At 40.2% G+C, this 18867-nt stretch overlaps 2 protein-coding genes across 5 annotated transcripts in view; one reads left to right on the top strand and one right to left on the bottom strand.

Moving 5' to 3' along the window:
• Nucleotides 1–10737, top strand: part of LACTB (lactamase beta) — a 32565-nt gene extending 21828 nt beyond the window's left edge. For all 4 annotated transcript variants that reach the window (XM_032765453.2, XM_032765451.2, XM_075069543.1 and 1 more), the window contains one exon: nucleotides 7953–10737. In XM_032765453.2, coding sequence (XP_032621344.1) covers nucleotides 7953–8484 — 532 coding nt within the window. In that variant the 3' untranslated portion in view covers nucleotides 8485–10737. The remainder of the gene's footprint in view (nucleotides 1–7952) is intronic.
• A 1412-nt stretch (nucleotides 10738–12149) lies between these two features.
• Nucleotides 12150–17484, bottom strand: RPS27L (ribosomal protein S27 like). Its single transcript, XM_032765454.2, has 4 exons — nucleotides 17389–17484; nucleotides 15705–15813; nucleotides 14501–14611; nucleotides 12150–13263 (listed from the first exon to the last, which is right to left on the bottom strand). The coding sequence occupies exons 1-4, from the start codon at nucleotides 17392–17394 to the stop codon at nucleotides 13235–13237; spliced, it is 255 nt and encodes an 84-aa protein (XP_032621345.1). The 5' UTR covers nucleotides 17395–17484; the 3' UTR covers nucleotides 12150–13234.
• Between the last annotated feature and the right edge of the window lie 1383 nt (nucleotides 17485–18867).

Below are 18867 nucleotides of genomic sequence, written 5' to 3'. Positions count from 1 at the left end.
TTTGCAAGATCATTGCATGTCTTAAGAAATGGTTCTGGAATACCTCCTGTTTACAGGTGGCCTACAGTGGAATGAACAAAGTCCCAGTACCTTGATAAGGTGGCACTAGGAGAAACAGCATGAAATGAAGAAAGGAGAAACTTGGGCTGAATGGTAAACATTCAGACAGTTACACTAATAAGTGTGCAAACTGATTTATTCATGTCTGAATATCAGTGACATAATAGCAGAATTACCTTAAGCTGGGGTAGTCAATTATTTTTTGTCAAGGTACAGATTTCTTGATCAAGGTATAGTCAAGGTCCAGGCTCCAGAGAAAATAACAATAATAATGATGGTAAGTAAATAAAAAGATTTCAGGATCTGTTCAAAATTGGCTGGCAGTTAGGGTAGCCAGTATTGGTTGGATGTATTCCTGGAGATTTCATCACATGACAATTTTTAATTAAAGATTAATCTTGAATTCCTGGAGACTCCAGACCAATCCTGGAGGACTGGCAACCCCACTGACAGTCCACCTATTGACTGCCCTTGCCTTAAGCCTTCATGATCCAGCACTAATTTTGAGCACTCAGTAGCTGACCTTTCCGTGATCAGCCACAAACCATCCACCATTTCCTCACTGGTTGTCCTGTGCTATGATGACCCTCCACCATTCCTCCCTTAATTTTTTCTCAAGGTTATTTCCATCTCGGTGCTTAATGAGACCAAAGTGCATAAGATTGCATGTTAATTTCCAACATCAGGGTCTACTTCTAACTTCGGCATTCATCTTTTTTCCCATCCAGGAGATATACAAAAGTCTTTCCCAGCACCACATTTTAAAAGCGTTTCTTTTCTTCATATCAGCAACATTAACTTTCCATGATTCACATCTATAAATCGCTATGGAAGAAATTAAGTTTTTCACTAGTCACACCTTTGTACATTTCAAGATGCTACAATTTTTCCATACTTTCTTGAGAGGCCATAGCTGAGCAAGTGATCCCTTGTTGTCTTCTGATTTCTTTGGAACAGCCTTGTTGGTTGGTGTCATGAACGTACAGCTAAGAGTAGCATAAAATCCCTCCTTTACCTATAAAGGGTTAAGAAGCTCAAATAACTGGTTGGCACCTGACCAAAAGGACCAATAATGGGAGAAGATACTTTCAAATCTGTGGGGGAAGGTTTTTGCTTTGTGCTCTGTGTGTTGCTCTCTCTGACACAACGAGAGAGACCAAGCAAGTAATCCATCTCCTACTGAAATGATGCATCTAATCTTATAGAAATAGTAAGTAATAGCAAGGAAATGCATTACATTATCTTTTGTTTTAGCTTGTGAATTTTCCCTATGCTAAGAGGGAGATTTATTCCTGTTTCTTTGTAACTTTAAAGTTTTGCCTAGAGGGAATCCTCTGTGTTTTAAATCTTATCACTCTGCATAATTACCTTCCATCCTGATTTTACAGAGGTGCTTCTTTTACTTTTTTCTTTATAATAGAGTTCTGTTTTTAAGAATCTGATTGGGTTTTTAGTGTCCTAAAAACCCAGGGGTCTGGTCTGTGCTCACCTTGGTTACCTATATGGTTGGTATATTATTCTCAAGCCTCCCCAGGAAAGGGGCTTGGGGGGATATTTTGGGGAAACAGGAAAAGTGGTCATTTTCCTGAATCTTTATCTAACTCACTTGTTGGTGGCAGCGATACCATTCCAGGGCAAGGAATTTGTGCCTTGGGGAAGTTTTTAACCTAAGCTGGTGAAATATAAGCTTGGGGGTCTTTCATGTACGTCCCCCAGATCTGTACCCCAGAGTTCAGAGTGGGGAGAGAACCCTGACAGTTGGATATATATGATCTCAGTTAATTAAATTAATCTACTTCCACTATAGCTTTCTGTTAATCAAGATGTCTGCTTGCATCCTGTTTTTCTTAGTCGTCATGTCAATGTACATAATTTTGTTGCATTCAGGAATAGTCCGTATTCCTTACTAATTCTTTTTACATTTATTGCATTGCATTGTTGATTGTAGCAAAGAGTATCATACCATCAGTATATGTGAGGTTGGTTAAGAGGTGTCTCTTATAATTTTAATTTTGTGTTTGAGGCTAGGAGCTGATAATCTGACTGCACCCAGTGTTGGTGTATCGTTAAACAGCTGATTTAGTTCTTTGTTTTATCAGATGACCTCCATGTGTACAAACATCTAGGATGCTGGATGAAGATAATTTTTTGTAATGACCAGATGATTAGAGCAGTGGTTCTCAACCAGGGGTACGTGTACCCCTGGGGCCACTCAGAGGTCTTCCAGAAGGCACATCAGTTCATCTAGATATTTGCCTAGTTTTACAACAGGCTACAGAAAAAACACTAGCAAAGTCAGTACAAACTAAAATCATTGGTTTATACTGCTCTGTACACTACACCTCTGCCCCGATATAACGTGACCCGATATAATATGAATTCAGATATAACACGGTAAAGCAGTGCTCCAGAGGGCGGGGCTGTCACTCTGGCGGATCAAAGCAAGTTTGATATAAAGTGGTTTCACCTATAACGCGATAAGATTTTTTTGGCTCCTGAGGACAGCGTTATATCGGGGTAGAAGTGTATATGCTGAAATGTAAGTACAATATTTGTATTCCAATTGATTTATTTTATAATTATATGGTAAAAATGAGAAAGTAAGCAATTTTTCAGTAATAGTGTGCTGTGACACTTCTGTATTTTTATGTCAGAGTTTGTACATTTTTAAGTAAGGTGTAACTTGGGCGTACACAAGACAAATCAGATTCCTCAAAGGGGTACAGTTGTTTTGGACAGGTTGTGAACCACTGGATTAGAGCAGCAGAATTCAGCTAAATGTCTTCCTTTCTCACTTTGTGAACCCAGACCATTGTTTTCCATTGCTTCTTTGAGAGTCTAAAGCTCCATTGCTCACATTCAAGTCCCTAGTTACAAGGGTGATATCTTTATTTGATGTTTTAGTGAGTGTTGAGTCCTTTATGGAATTCATTAATCACATTGTCATCAACTTGTGTAGAGGTGTAAACCGGTTTGATGGAAAGACTGACTGGCTTTGCTCAAAGACAAATTTTAATGATTCTTTCACTGAGTGGATTATATCCAAGCACACACTTGGATGTTTCCTTGGATGAGATTAACGTGACCCCATTTTCTCTCATTTTCTTGGATCCTGAGTAGTCCACGGCGTATCCATCCATCGTCATTAAGTGATCGTTATCCTTCCAACATAGCTTTGAGATTCCACATATTCCATCTTGCACGATTCCAATTCTTTCATCACAATGGAGAGGTTCCCTTCATACATAATCTCACGTTCTGTGTTCCTACTCTGATTCATTTATGAAAGTTCAGATCATTCATTTTCTTTGGTGCAGACATCAGCCACAATATTTCCCAGAGAACTTGGTGCAGCACCATCACAAATACAGCCTGTACTCTTAGTGGCTGGAGCCTCCTCCCCGGTATTATTTGTTGTGCCTTCTGGCCTGGGGTGTGTGTCTCACCTGTCCAGCGTTACATGTGGATCGCTTTGGCTTTATTCGGCAGTAATACTTCTTATTGGAGAAAGTACAGAAGATTTCCTGTTGCTTTCCTCTGGTTTGTGGCTGCTGTTTGGTTAAACCAGTTAAGACCACTACATTAAGCTGTAGAATAGTCTCCCAAAGTAACTGGTGGGAGACCTATCACCTGAAACACTTAAAGCTAGGCAGAATGGTAGCGAACATGGTCTGAGGAGCAGTCGTGCACTGGCAATGGAGATGCACTGGATAACCTAATGATTTTCTCGCATCCTTTATTTCTCTGAGAGAAGTCTACACTACAAGCATTATAGTGGCACAGCGGCAGCACTGCCACTGTTCCATTCTAGAGCTGTAGTGTAGACACTTGGTACAGCAGTCGAAGGGTATTTTCCGTCGCTGTAGTAAATCCACCCCCTCAAAAGGTGGTAGCTTGGTCAGTGGAAGAATTCTTCTATCATCCTTGCAGTGTCTACACTGGGGCATAGGTCAGTTTAACTATGTCTCTTAGGGGTGTGAATTTTTTACATCCCTGATGGACGTAGCTCCTAAGTTTCAGGTGTAGGTCACCTAATTCTTTGATCTTAGCAGTATGCTCTGAATAGCCCTATAGTGAGGCTGAAAAACAACAGAAGATTGAGCAACTAGTAATTACTTTTTTTTTATTGGTTCTCTGCCTCCTGAATTTGTGTCACAGTGCCCTTTCCCATTGTTCTTTAGTTTTGCAATACATCATTTTTTATATGTAATTTTTCCCCTTCTGCTGTAAAAGTAACTTGTCAGAGCCATATCATACAGCTTAAAAAAGTATGTACGTGATCCCCTCTGCTGGTTCTGTGGTAGTATTAACATGACAAGAATTGTATGTGGTGTTGTAGCTGTATCAGTTCCAGATAAAAAGATATTACCTCACCTACCTTGTCTATCTCAATAATTGAGCATTCTGGGGTGTTATATCAGCCAGAGCTGGCCCAATACTATGGGGAGAAACCTCAAGGACCTTAAAAAGAGAAGAAACCAGAATGGAACGTTCAGATGGGAAGAGGGGCCCGCTTTTCAAACCATTCTTGTACTGATCAGTGGGGACAATCAATACACCCTGCTAAAAATTAGGAGTTCAGTTCAATCCATTTGCACAAAACTTGTAAAACTCATTGTGGACGCTTGTATTGCTGGAGGTGGCCACTGGACATTTTGGTCTGTGCCTTCTCATGGGTGAGTGCAGACTCTAGTTCAGTCCTTGGGGTCTGAATATGAAGGGGGTCACATTCCGATCTGCTCCCACATGCTCATTGTGGGGGATGTTTTGTCACATTGTATGAGGTTGTCTGGTCTGTGGTCTTCAGGCAGGAAAATCTTGTGACATCCTCGAAAACAGCCTTTCTCTGCTCTGTTTTGCTTTTCCCAACATGCTGGAAAATGAATGCTTGTCTAATAGGTTAATTTCCTTCTCTGTTGAAACTTGTATGGATAAGAGGTCATGTAAGGAAAAACAGCTAAGCTGTTGCCCCAAATTTGGGGTGCGTACCCTAGATTTTGATCAAGCTAATTTGCAACCTTATTGTATGCATTCAGCCACCGTGAATTAGTAAAATAGAACACCACATAGTTGAGGATTAATTTGAACAAGTAGGACTTCTGGAGGCAAGGTCAAAACTAGCTGCAGGCTTGCAGTGTCTGCTAATCAGAACAGGAGGAGGGGAGAAAAGAGTCAACAGAGTGAGACTGAAAGAAAGTAAGTGGATGGCGATCTTGAGTTTGGGCACCTTTCGTATAGAAGCTTATATGACTAAGATTGTTAGCAGTGTTTGTGGATGAGTACTTTTATTGAAGTCAGGAGAGGTGATGACCCAGTAGGGGTCACTATGGGCTATGTGTTTTGTAAAAGTTAGTTATAAAAAGACTAGATAATAGTGTACTTTGGAGCAGTCCTCTGAAGCTATCCTGAGACACTTTCCTGATACCATATTCCTTGGCCGAGAAGCGACCAGCCACTGCAGATCTCTAGTTAATTACTCAATACCATCTCAGATTGTAGGTAATTATTTGGGATGTTCTAAACCTATTGCTTGTCTGTGTGTGCTTTATCCTAATAAATTATAGCTTTAGATAAGAGCATGCTTACTTGTATTAGTCTTTCATCAGCCAGAAGCCCTGTGTTCCCATTGATTTATTTCTGACACTGCCTGGAGTGAAACAGTTAAGTTACCACTGCTTTGGGTTCTGAAAACCCTGGGTAACAGAGTAACGTTTACTCACAGGGCTATTTCCAAATTCCCTTGTTGCTTCTATATCTTGGCTTTTACAGTAGGCTTTAAGTTCTGTTTAAAGTTCTAGGTTTAACTTTTTATTATTTATTTGTATTACAATAGGACTTAGAGGTTAACAGTGAACAGTTTGTGCTAGGCACTCACTGCACATACCTAGAGTGATGGTTCCGGTCTTAATGAGTTTACAACCTAAATAGACAAGACTGAAAAAGCATTAGGGAAAGGGATATAAAGTAAGAAAGAACAGGGATGATTTGCAAACATCTTATTAGTTCCATGATTTTTGAGGGGGAGGGCGGTTAAGGGTTTGGGTTTCTTTAAATGTTTTGTTGGGAATTTGTTAGGTGATCTGTTAAATGGAAATGCAAAAGAAGGGAGGGAAAAATTGCTGGGAAGGATAAAAGGAACATGGAAGGCAGGTGGAGGGAGTCAAGTCTAGAAATTGTGAGGGAGGCATGAGTGCAGAGGGTTGGAGCAAACAGCACAGGGAAGAGAATGTCTAGAGTAAAAACTGCTGCAAGGACTCTGATGGTCTTTCTCTGTAGCTGAATACCTGCTGCAGCTGGCTAATTCTTTGGCTGGTGCTGTTCAGGAGCTTCTTTTAATCTATAACTTTACAACTCTCTATGATCGGGTATATCAGGCATTTGCTGCCTACTGCCAGAGACCTCACTGCCTTGGTACAACCTGCCCTAGGAAAAGAAGGGCAATGAGTTGGGACCTCCAGTTGTTTAGAAAGGGTTCCCACAGTCAGCTGCTGGCAGAACCAGCAAGTTGTTTTCCTCTCGCAGTTGGAAGGCTGGGAGCAGGCAAAGGCCAGTCGGACTAACTGCTATCAGATGGCAGTTCTGGTGAGGCAGAAGGATCTTCACTCTGCCTTAGCCCACAAAGCCAGGCTTTGTCAGGGGCTAATTCTGACCACTCTTCTCTTTTAGGTCAGTGAGAGCCTTTTGATTTATTTTGTGGCATGTGAGCCCCAGACAGGCCATCGTGAGTCCAATATTAATTGGACTGTGAATTAGGCGTGCTCACTTCACAGGACACCCCCACCTTCAGGCAGGTCCATGACACACTTCTATCAGTATTGCTAAGCCGAGGCATAGTACATTTAGGCCTGGTCTACACTGAGGGCTGGGGGCCGGGGGGGGTCAATCTAAGTTATGCAACTTCAGCTACGTGAATAACATAGCTGAAGTCGACGTACTTATATCTACTTACTGCGGTGTCTTCACTGCAGTAAGTTGACAGCTGACGCTCTCCCGTCGACTCTGCCTACTCTCGCCCTGGTGGAGTACCGGAGTTAATGGGAGAGTGCTCGGCTGTCGATTTATCGTGTCTAGTCTAGACACGATAAATCGACCTCCACTGGATCGATCACTGCCAATCAATCCAGTGGGTAGTGTAGACAAGCCCTTGGTTAGAAAAAAGGAGTCAGCCATATTTGGTGTGACTTGCTTTTGTGGATTACAGACTCTGAAGGTGGTTAGAACTTAGGTTTTAGAAATTTTTAAATGCATCCCTAAAGTGAGTTTGCAGTGTATGGAGCACACTGATGTTGAACAAAGTTTAGTACTAGCTATCCTTTTGTCTGTTATGAAACACATGCTCTTGGGGACAAATAGCAGCCACTGGGTCAGACTATCAGAGCAAGAGTCCTGAGATCCATTTTTAGCAGAATTTACTATCACTGTGCATTTACTGCCTTTATGCACATAAATATGTATTTAGTCATCTATTCGCCATTGAACTACAAGCCACATACTTTATCATTCCCCTAATCAATCTCCTACATTGCCCTACAGAATCTTACTGTAGGACTTCTCTGTTTTCTGCCTGGGCTGCAAAACTATGTCCTGCTGCATTTAGGGTTTTCTGGGCTTGTGGAAGGTGAGCAAGCTTTGGTGTGTTTTTGTATCCTGAATTCTCAAGCTGTTTTTAATCTCTGATAGCTGTAAACTCCATGGCAGCAGATATCCAGAGTGTTGAAACTAAGTACATGACAATTATAACTCCCAGTATTAAAATTGCACTGAATTGCACAGTGTCTTGAGAATGCGCTGTCTCATCACTGTTTCGCTTTTATTATAACCTAGAAAATTAAAAGATGATTATTTCCATTTTATTTATGGGTGACAGCTAAAACTTTCTTGTTTAATTCTAGGTGTTATGTTTGCAACAAAAAAGGACGGCTCGTAAATGCACCGTATGTGGACAACTCCTACAAGTGGGCTGGTGGCGGCTTTCTTTCTTCAGCGGGTGACCTCCTGAAATTTGGAAATGCCTTGCTGTACAGTTATCAAGTTGGACAGTTTAAAAACAGTGCCAACAAACTTCTTCCTGGCTACCTCAAACCAGACACCATTACAATAATGTGGACCCCAGTGCCAAACACTGAGGCATCATGGGATAAGGATGGTAAATATGCAATGGGTTGGGTTGTTGTGGAGAAACAGCAAGAATATGGTTTTTGCAGACAGCAGCGACACTATGTCTCCCATACTGGTGGAGCAGTTGGTGCAAGCAGTGTCCTGCTTATTCTTCCTGAAGAGTTGGACTCTGAGGTTATAAACAGTGGGTTAGTGACACCTCCCAGAGGAGTAGTTGTTAACATTATTTGTAATATGCAGTCAGTTTCCCTCAACAGCACTGCCTTAAAGATTGCAAAAGAATTTGATAAAGACAAATTGGCATGATACTTTGATTAAAATATAGTGTAGGTCTGAATAACTGTACTGTTGTATTGAAATAGGAACAAAGTTTTAAAAAAACAACATAAAAAGGGTACATGTGAGCTCCAAGATTGCTAGGAATACACATTTCTGAGGGAATGTATCAGATTGTGAAGAAATTAACCTATATGACTTATGTTAGTGGTGCTACATTTTTGTGCATTTGGAAGTCTTCGCTCAGGGAAGTAGCTATATAGTTGCTAACTTATGGAAAAGGGGGGGAACGGCCTTCCAAAAGAAGTTATTTTGCAAATCACCAATGTTGTAGCAATGTTTTTTTCATATCAAGCCAAGGTACTGACCAGTCAAGATCAATAAATATTATTGTTGGCCTTTACCAGAAAGAGGGTGATGTTTACTCTTGTCTTCTAGACATTTTTGTATTAGCAAATAGTTTCCTTAAATGTAATAAAAGTAAGGAAAACTTGTATAGAATCAAATAATAAGAAAATGCAAGACTGACTTCGTTTATAGCTGTTACATTTTTCACATTCATGCTGGCCAAAGTTGTGTTCACCAGTATTTTTGAACAGTCACTTTAAAAATAGAGATTTCGCTTTTTTAAAAACATTGAATACAAAGTTTTGTACTTCTGTCCAAAAACAAACCCTACTGAAATTAAACTGAGGTTGCTCCCAGTTTTGGCAGGTTATTCTATTGTTTAATTAAAATGGTTACAAAAGGCTTCCTACTACTTTATTTTTTCTTAATTTTAAATAATTTTGGTTATACTTCCTAACAGAAAAACTTGTCTAAAATTCCCATAAAACCTTGTAGACAAGGGCATATTTTATGTATCTCCTTATCACCTTTTTCTGTTGTTTTTACATGATTAGTTTTAATCCATTTTTTTTTTTGCTGTAGATGTGTCAAGTTCTTAGTTTCCCCTACAAATTTAACATATTTAGCCCAGATTGAGTTTCTTGGAGTGCAAGAACTGCTTAAATCTATTAACTTTCTTCCTTTCATGTGCATCTTTTGGTTAAACTTGTCACCAGCAAAACAATTTTTGATACTAGCTTTGTTAGAGTGACCATGTCTTCCTTGTTCAGTGACAAGGCCCTTGTGTGCCCTCTATTTCAATAATAATAATCAGGAATTTTACAAGAACTGAAATGTTTTATCATTTAATATATACACTTACTGAAGTTTGAGCAAATGGAAAGGTGACTAAATATGCATGACTGTATGGGTAATGCAGAGCTGAGGCATCACCCATGTTCCTTTTGTTCTAATGTAATATTTATTTAGAGATGGCCAAGTGTTCGCAGGCTCAAAAGCAATCTGCAGAAGATGATCATGATGAAGACTTGCTATAATACTATGTCTTCTGTATTGTGATAACAATGCAACAATCTGGATTTTAGGTGTACAGAATGGAAAATGAAACTACATTAATTCATAGTTCAAGTTGTGGGTTATTTTTGTAACATTTACAGTATGGTCTTCATTTATTTTAGCAAATGTTTTGCTTAATTTTAATGGATTTTGATAAAGCTGTACCTGTAATCCAGAATACTGTTTCAGTATTAGTGAGTTAAAGGAATTTAATTTTTCTTCCTGTATATTGTGCACAGAGCTTCAGGTTGGTGTACCAAAAAAAAGCACTGAACTCCCTCCCACATGTAGTTAGCTACTCACGTTACTGCTGCTGTTGATATTGCAGAGCTTGGCTAGCATTCTTTTAGCCCCTGTGCTTGCATACTTCACTGGTGATGTATTTCTTCATGAGGTTGCAATACAGAAAAAACATTGGATATTTACATCTTTCTCCAGATTGTATCTAGTTTTGCAGGACCATGCCCTCACCCTTAGTCAAAACCTTAAAAATCTCTGAACACTGATGTAGGTGCCACAGCACTGCTTAGCAATTCTGTTTCTCTGCCTGAAGGGGCAGGATACTACAGGCAGTAGCTGAGAGAATGATTGGCTTGCCTGTCCCTAACCCTGCTACCACTCTTAACATTAATTTCACAAAGATTTGACTTCTACCATATGGAGAAATACCATGTCAGTGCTGCTTTCACATTTCTCCTATGTTATAGCTTGAGATGTGACATACCAAGAAATGTATTTTATTATAGATTTGTGATACTTAGCAGAATTGTCAGCCATTTACACAGATTCCTGATTAAATGTTAATGCCTGTCTAGTGTTTTCATGATTATAGTTAGTTATTTTATGCCTTAAACAATAAAAACTCATTTTATTAAACTATTTGTTTTGTGCTAAGCGATTTTACTTCTTGGCTCATCAAAACTGTATTTTTATATCAGTATTAGGTCTATTCAACATTTTTTTTAATTTACCAAATGTTGGAAAAAAATGCTCATGAGAATTGGGTTACTTCTAAAGTAACCAGGAGCTACTTTGACATTTCTATGTTGTCAAAATCAGTTAAGATTTAGGTTAAAAATTACATTAACAGTGATGGAAAAATATATCCAGTAGGAACGCTCTTTCATGGTCTTGAGTATCTAGTGACTTGATAAATGTTGCGCAATAGCATACAGCTGTACTGTTTCATAAACAGAACATGAGTTGTTTGCCCTGGATGACTTAGTTCCTGCAGGGTTCATAAACAGATAGTGTATGAGCTATTAAATGCAGAAACACTAAAAGGTAAAACTTTTACTCTAACATGCTGTTGCTTTATTTTTTTCTTTGTCATATAAATACTCCAATAGTGATCGTTGTTTATAGTTCTTAAAAGTAAGGGTTTTTTTGGTTGTGGGGAGGGGGTTTAGGAAAAACAAACTCACTAAACATTGCATTGGATCAGCTAAAGATCTAATAACGTGTAAAAACCAAGCATATTGCTAAGATCACAGAGCATACAGCACTAGTGATAGGAAACACCCCAATGTAGATATTTGAAATGGGTATGAAAGCAAGATTCATGGCAAGAAATAAGTTTGAAAACACTTTTAGCAATCAAAGCTACTAGTGAGAACAGTATAGCAGTTGCAGACTTTCTATATCCAAAAAGAACATACTTTTGGATACTTACCTCACTGTGGAGGTATTGTCTGACTGATTGTTTTGTTTTATTTTATTTTTTTTTAAAAAAAAAGCATTCTTGAAGGTAAATCAGAATCACTGGTTGATGTAAACTCCTGTAATGCTTCTATATAGGGAAATTACATCTCATTTAAGCTACTGCCAACAGCCAGGATTAGACAGAATGACAAGGTGGGTTATTCAGCTACTCTGGTTTGGGTACTTAGTTATTCCATGTTTTCTTAAAATCTCATGTGTGAAAAGGGTATCAAACACTAAATTTTAGCTTGTGTTTATATCTAGAAAGAATTGTCCATCTTGCCCAATTGGCATTTCTAACAATCTGTGGGCAATGTTCAGCCAACCTAGGGCAATTGGAATGACACATCAAATCTGACTTGTTACTTTGCTCTGAAGTTATCCTGTGTTTGTCATGAAATCTCAATATGGTTTAAAGTCACTTGATCCCTATATAACTATTACATATTCTACCAATTGACACAAGCCACTTCGCACCTTTTAAGAAAAACACATACATACTAAGGATTTTTTTTAAATGAAGAGATGGATACTAAATTCATGCTCACTTTCTAAGAAGTGCAGTAAAACATCTCACAAACTGATGCAAATACAGTATCAAGCATTTTTTTAATTGATTTTAAGCTGACATGCTCTTACCACAAAAGAATACAGTTTAAATTGGGAAAGACAAAATTTCCAATGCCAGCCAAATGATGAGAAGACGTACTTAATTTGTGCAATGTTGAAAAAAGTTCTGTTTACATATAAATCAAGACATTACTGTAAAATTAAGATACAGATTTAAGAATGTACTGTTTACATGGCTTACCATGTAAAGAAATAACTGAAATGTCAATTCTGTTAGCATTCCATGGCAATTTAGATAGAGAAGCAGTTCTTTTAAAAACAAAAACCAACCAATTTTTCTTCTTGCTCAGGTGAACTGGTTAATTGTTATGCATAATATCTTTTCAGACTTTAAAATGCTAGTTCATGGTCTTATAACAGGATAAAACCTATTTAAGAGCAATGTACTAGACTTAACGAGCATTATACCAAGATACTTTATTTTCTAGATTAACCCTGTCACAGCATGGAACTAATTTTAATTGAATTTTATTCATTTCCTTGTGACTTGATGCCATTCACAGCTCTCTAATAGTTTGCTGTCTAATAGGTATTTGTTCATATACCATATCCCCATGCATAGAGAATGCTTTCTAGTTTTCCTGTGGAAAAATGTTTGTTTTATATACCCATCTAGCAATTTTAACCCCATGTCTCACAACATTGGCATAAAAAAAAGCTTAAATATACGAAATGTATTCCTACAGCAGTCTCCATTTGTAAGTGCACTTGCCTTTCATTTCTATAGCTGATATAGCAGTGGTGATTAGTCAGTTTATAATTAACAAAACAGTGTGCAGCAAGTCTTAAGTTCTGATTCTTGTGTGGAATGGCATCATCCATTCAAAATACAGTAATAAAAAGCTATAAAAATAGAGCTCATTACCCATAGATTTCTAGGAAAAATCTGCACATTAAGACATTTTATTGGGGGAAAAAAACCCACCAGGTAACTGCTAGTGTTTCTTACAAAGTTGAACAATTAACTTGTTAGATTAACCGACATTTTAGAACAGATAAGGCTTCCAGGAGCGTATAACATGAGTCATGTTGGCAAAGGGAGCGTTCAATGCTGCTTTCTTCTAAACGAGCAACCTGTAAACAAATCACATAAAAGGATATCAAACTGGGATAGTCCTTAAACTGTTAATAGGAGCCACCTCTGAGAATGTCCTATTGCCCTCGCCATTTCTGTAGCTGAGTTTACATAAATAATGGGTTTAATTTACTTTTTCTCTACAGGACATTCAAGTGAAAAATTAACATTTCAGATCAGGCCTAATCTGATTATAATGACATAGCTACATTTTTGTATCTCAATGTGCAGTGAGAGGGGCTTTATGCCTATGCCATTGAAAGCTTAACTTTGCATCTTTTTAAAGGCAGATCTCCTGCTCTCTCCTCCAATGGCAAACACCCTAAATTGCAGTGACTTCTCTGGCAAGGGCGGGTTGTTCTGTAGCTTGGTCAGCCAGCAGCCTTATTCCAGGCACCCTGCACTCTTGTAAACTCTTCTGTGAATGTACATAGATGCATCACTACTATTTAATACCTATATATCTACAGTTGTTGGCCTGTTTTACCACTGAAAAGTATAGCCCAGAAATCAACTTTGAATGCATACTTTTCTAAAAAGAGATTAAATATAACCTTATGGGGTTTTTTATACCACTTTTCATCTCTTAAGCATTTTGCTACACTTAAATAGTAATAAATTAAACACTGGTTCTACCCCAGTTATCTATGCAAACAGAGCAGCCATTATTTACTCAGCTATAGTTTGACAAAAACAAATTTTAATCACAGGGAATGTTAAGTAAGGAATCTTACTGATACTAGGGGGAGAGGGCAAGCTGCCACTGTTTTAATCTGACAGCAGTACCCCACAACATAAGTGAATGTGTGACCCAGGGATTTAAACCTCATAACCTTCAGGTTCAGAAGTAAATGAACCATACTATAAACTTTGGCCATATGCATTCCATTACTGTTAATCTGAAAGGAATTAAAACTTAGAGTATAGGGAATCATTAAAGCCTATTCAGGGTGTTTAATTTATAAAGTATTTGATGAATACTGGTTTAGTTACACCACCCTTATGTAATACAAAAAAGATGAGCTGCATATACAGTTGCAATCCAGCTCCCAATTTACCGGAAATCAACACTTCTCAAACACACTCATTTCTGAAGGATTTGAAGAACGTTGTTCATTTTCAGTCTTTGGTTTTTAAGCCACAGAGAAAATTAAAGCTTTAACACTTTGCAAGTATATTAATGCACAGCCTTCAAAAGGAATAAAACTGGCTTAATTATTAAACATACTCCCTTACCTTCTGTAAGCCTGGCCTTTCCTCCAGTAGGCTGGCACAACACAGTTGAGCACCCAACACACAGAACCACTGTCTGAGCATGGCTGAACACCGTGGTGATCTTGTAGCATCCTAAAAGGGAATATTGGTAGACTTCATTCAAGTGACCCAGATTAAATGTTTAAAGAGACATAGCAAAGTCTGCATTTATTTGGTTTACAACCTTCCTCCAACAAAAAGTTGGAAACTGCAAGATACTAGACAATTAAATTTAACAGCACCTGATATTAGCAGTTGGACATTGCCTACAACAGGGGTAGACAACCTACAGCACGCATGCCAAAGGCGGCACATGAGCTGATTTTCAGTGGCACTCACACTCCCTGGGTCCTGGCCACCGGTCCGGAGGGCTCTGCATTTTAATTTAATTTTAAATGAAGCTTATTAAAATTTTTTAAAACCTTATTTACTTTACATACAACATTTACATATTATAGACTTATAGAAAGAGACTTTCTAAAAATGTTAAAATGTATTACCGGCACGCAAAACCTTAAATTAGAGTGAATAAATGAAGACTCAGCACACCACTTCTGAAAGATTGCCAACCCCTGGTCTACAATAATACAAAAGTCACTCTAGGATGACACATAATTGTGTTAGTGAATCAAGCCTCTGAAGCCTTGTCTACAGTATCTAGTTAATCTCTCACTATTGTGACTCCATCTGGGCAGAATTAGATATGACTGATTAAAATGCCAAGAACTAGCTTACATTCATACTCCCATTATTAGTACCACCAGTGCATTTGGAATAATGGAAGATTAACAAAAGTACAGCTAAGAGTTTCTCCTATTTTGAGTCACCTGAACAAAAGGCTTAGTCTTTTGTTGCCAAAACCCCATCCATTTCACTCAAACTTTTAATATACATTTGGAAGAAAAATTAAGAGCCTGAAGCATAAGAGAGCTCCCAAGTCAGTCTTCTGGCAAAAACAAAGTGAAATCCTGGTATTTCTAATATAAGCAGCAAACAGAAGTGTTCTGAAAAAAAATATCAAACCCTCTTTATTGGAGCAGAGAAAGTACACCCATATTCCCTTTTATAGCAGATTTACATCACAATTAGGAATGACATTTCATTGACCTTTTGTTATCACCCTTCACTGGATATAAGTTTCATTACTGTTATGCATAATGAAAGGGTAAAGCGCTTAAGTATTTACCTGGACACTTTACATCCATAAAGTAGGAATTTGGACTCTGCACCAGACGTTTCTTTTTGTGCTTTCTCTTCTCCTCCTCTAGAGATGGATGTGCTATGTCTCTATCCAACTAGATTTAATAGCCAAAAAAAGGGTAAGTCATGGTATTGGATGGTAAATACTGCTCAATCCAGTTACATTAGTTGGATAGGAGACTTCCTGTTGATGTTATGCTGCTGTTTTGTTCCTAGTTAGTATATGCATATTAATATGCAAATTCCAGTGCATTAAAACTAAACCACAACATATGCAAGCATTTGTGTGTTAGAAGCATCTGCAATCCCATCATTTCCTTTGGAAATGCTTCTTATTGTAATGTAATAGAACACCTACTATACTAGGACACACACTATTACATCACTCTTACCAGTGCAATGTCTCACAATATTGAACTAGCTGCATGAATGAATTAATCACTCTTGACTAAAAAAAATCAGATGTGAGCAGTGGAATAAAGAAAACTGGCAATGATTTCTGGATAGTTTGTTTCAGAAAGAAATTTACGGTTCTACAGTCTGTCTTGGTGTCTAAATCAGTGTGAAGGCATCAGGCTGCCATCACTGGAAAGGCTAAGTGGGTTGCTAGAAGCAGCATTTCTACACAAACAAAACAGGAATGCATGGAAGAAACAAAGCCACTAAAAACATGCATAATGGAACAGATGATTAAAGAAAACTTCTAAAACCTAGGCAACTGAGCTAGCTCAAGGAAGCTAGAATGCAGCCAATAGGCCAAGCCCAGTACCATGTGATTGATTGTTCCTTGAACTGCTTTTCAAAAGACAGCCCCACAGCTGCCACCTGGTAATCTGATAATTCAGAACAGATTAAATCAATTAAGAACCCAACCCTCCCAGAGTGCAAACAAGTGTTCTCCATGTTACCAGAGCAGAAACAAAAAGGGAGCTCAATCCTTTGACTTGAGTGACTAAACTTTGTCTTCACTAGAGCAGGATGAGATGCAACACCCCCTACCCGGACTCCCTCCTGGCAGAGATAGTCCACACTCAAGATAAAGGAAGAGGACGAGGGCAGGAAAAGGAATTTGGACAGGTCCCACAGCGGGGCCCCTACCACTCTTAGCCCTACTACAGGGCAGAAGGGGGCAGGCTCAGCAGTCAGGTCCCTGGGTTAACAGACTCCAATACAGGGCAGGCCGGGAGATTGGAACAGCCAGGCCCGTGGCGCTCGGCTGCTATATTCTGAGAATCCAACGTGAGACGCCTGTAACGGGCGCCCCGGCACGTGCGAAGGGCACTAGGCGCCCTCAGGCTCCTGTGAGCACGCGAGCGCCCTGCTAACGTCGCCGCCTGCCTCCCTCCCTCCAAAATTCCACGGGTGTCAGTTACTCCGTCCCGCAGTGCCGTTCGTGTCACGTGGCCGCGCCCCTTCCCCAGTGTCCCTCCCGCCTAGCGCAGTGGCAGGATAATTCCCCCCGGCCCCCTCGTCACACCTATCCAGGTCACAAGGGGAGGGTTGCCCGTGAGCGGCCCGCACTGTGGGCCCCTGGAGCTGGGTCCCACACACAGGGCTGTGGGAGGGGGACACCTTCCCCTGGCCGCAGTCTGAGGCTCCTCACCCCACCCTTCAGGGGGCTAACAAGGTGATTCGCTCCCGGTCCCAATGTTGTAAACAAAACAACTCACAGGCATGTTGTCTCCCCCACCGGAAGTAGCCTTCGACTGACTGAGCAGCGAACGGAGCGGGCCTGTCGGGCCACGGCAGCGAATCGGGGCTCATAGTCCGACTTCCGCTTCCGGGAGGCGGCGCGCAAGAAGCGTGGTGGTCTTTTCTCTATGGTTCACGTGGAGCTTTTCTCCCGCCTATGGCGGGGCTCGGTGATTCTCTGCCTTGGGGAGTGGCGGGAAACTGAGCGCTTTTCTCCCCGCTTCCCCGGGACGTGCGCTGCGATATGGAGCACGTTAGCCAGCCTGGATCCCGGGCGCCAGGGGCGTCCGACCCGAGTGCCGCTTGCAGCTGCCCACACAGACAGGACGGAGGTGGGCACAACCCCAGGCTCCGCGGCCTGGTCCCAGCCGCCCCACGCCAGTGGCTTGCTCCGGGGATGGATGGCTAGCCACTGGGCACACCTTCCTTTGAGGCGGGCCCCAAGGCCTGGCTGCCCTGCGGAGATCACAGGGCCCAGCACCCAACCCTGAGGCTAGCCCTTCAGTGGTGACCAAGCTAGTCCCCCAGAGACAGCAGGCGAGCTGCAGGCCTGGCTCTCTACAGTACAAAACGTTTCTTCTACCAAGAAAACCTCCACCTCATTCTGCAGGAAGTGCCCTAGGACCGTGTAGTGTAGTGGTTCTGAGCCTTTCCAGATTGCTGTATCCCTTTCAGGAGTCTGTTTTGTTTTGCATACCCCAAGTTTCACCTCACTTAAAATGGCTTGCTTACAAAATCAGACATAAAAATACTGGTGTCACAGCACGCTAGTAATGAAAAATGGCTTACTTTCTCATTTTTACCATATCATTATAAAATCAATTGGAATATAAATATTGTACTTACATTTCAGTGTGATACTTGAGCCTGTGTTTCACTTCTGAGCCTTTTCTGAAGCCGAAGCCCAAGCCCTGCCATCCAGGACTGAAGCATGGAATTTAGCTTTCTGGGCCCCTGTGGTGTGGGGTCCCATGCAGTTACCCTGCTTGCTACCCCCTAATACTGGCCCAACACTTGCAATCCCCTAACCTGTCCAGGTGGAGAAACTGATCTAGAAGAGTTGAGTACCCCCTGGAAGGCCTCTCTGTACCCGCAGGGGTATGTATACCCCTGGTTGAGAAACACTGCAGTAGGGTTTCAGGCCATTCCACTTTTAATGGTTTCTTCTCTAGGGCACACAAACTGAGTTATGACACAATAACATTAAGATGACAGTGTTTCTTAATGATCTGATATGTTGATGGTAGGGGCATTTTAAACATTTTATTGTATAATTTTTAGATTAAAGCACTTATAATACAAATTGCATTATAAATGCTTTAATCTGAAAAGACTCAGCTAACACTTTGCTCTCTTTACTGTCCTACAAGTTATCAGTATGCAGCAGCTGACTCCAATTCTTGCTTTGTAACTCCTCTCTCTTCCAGTCTTTTGCCTTCAAATGTATCCTATTTACC

The sequence above is a fragment of the Chelonoidis abingdonii genome, chromosome 9 (assembly GCF_003597395.2).
Source record: "Chelonoidis abingdonii isolate Lonesome George chromosome 9, CheloAbing_2.0, whole genome shotgun sequence".
Classification (NCBI taxonomy): Eukaryota; Metazoa; Chordata; order Testudines; family Testudinidae; genus Chelonoidis; species Chelonoidis abingdonii.
Note: the sequence above shows the minus strand (reverse complement) of the source record. Positions and strands in the feature narration are given on the sequence as shown.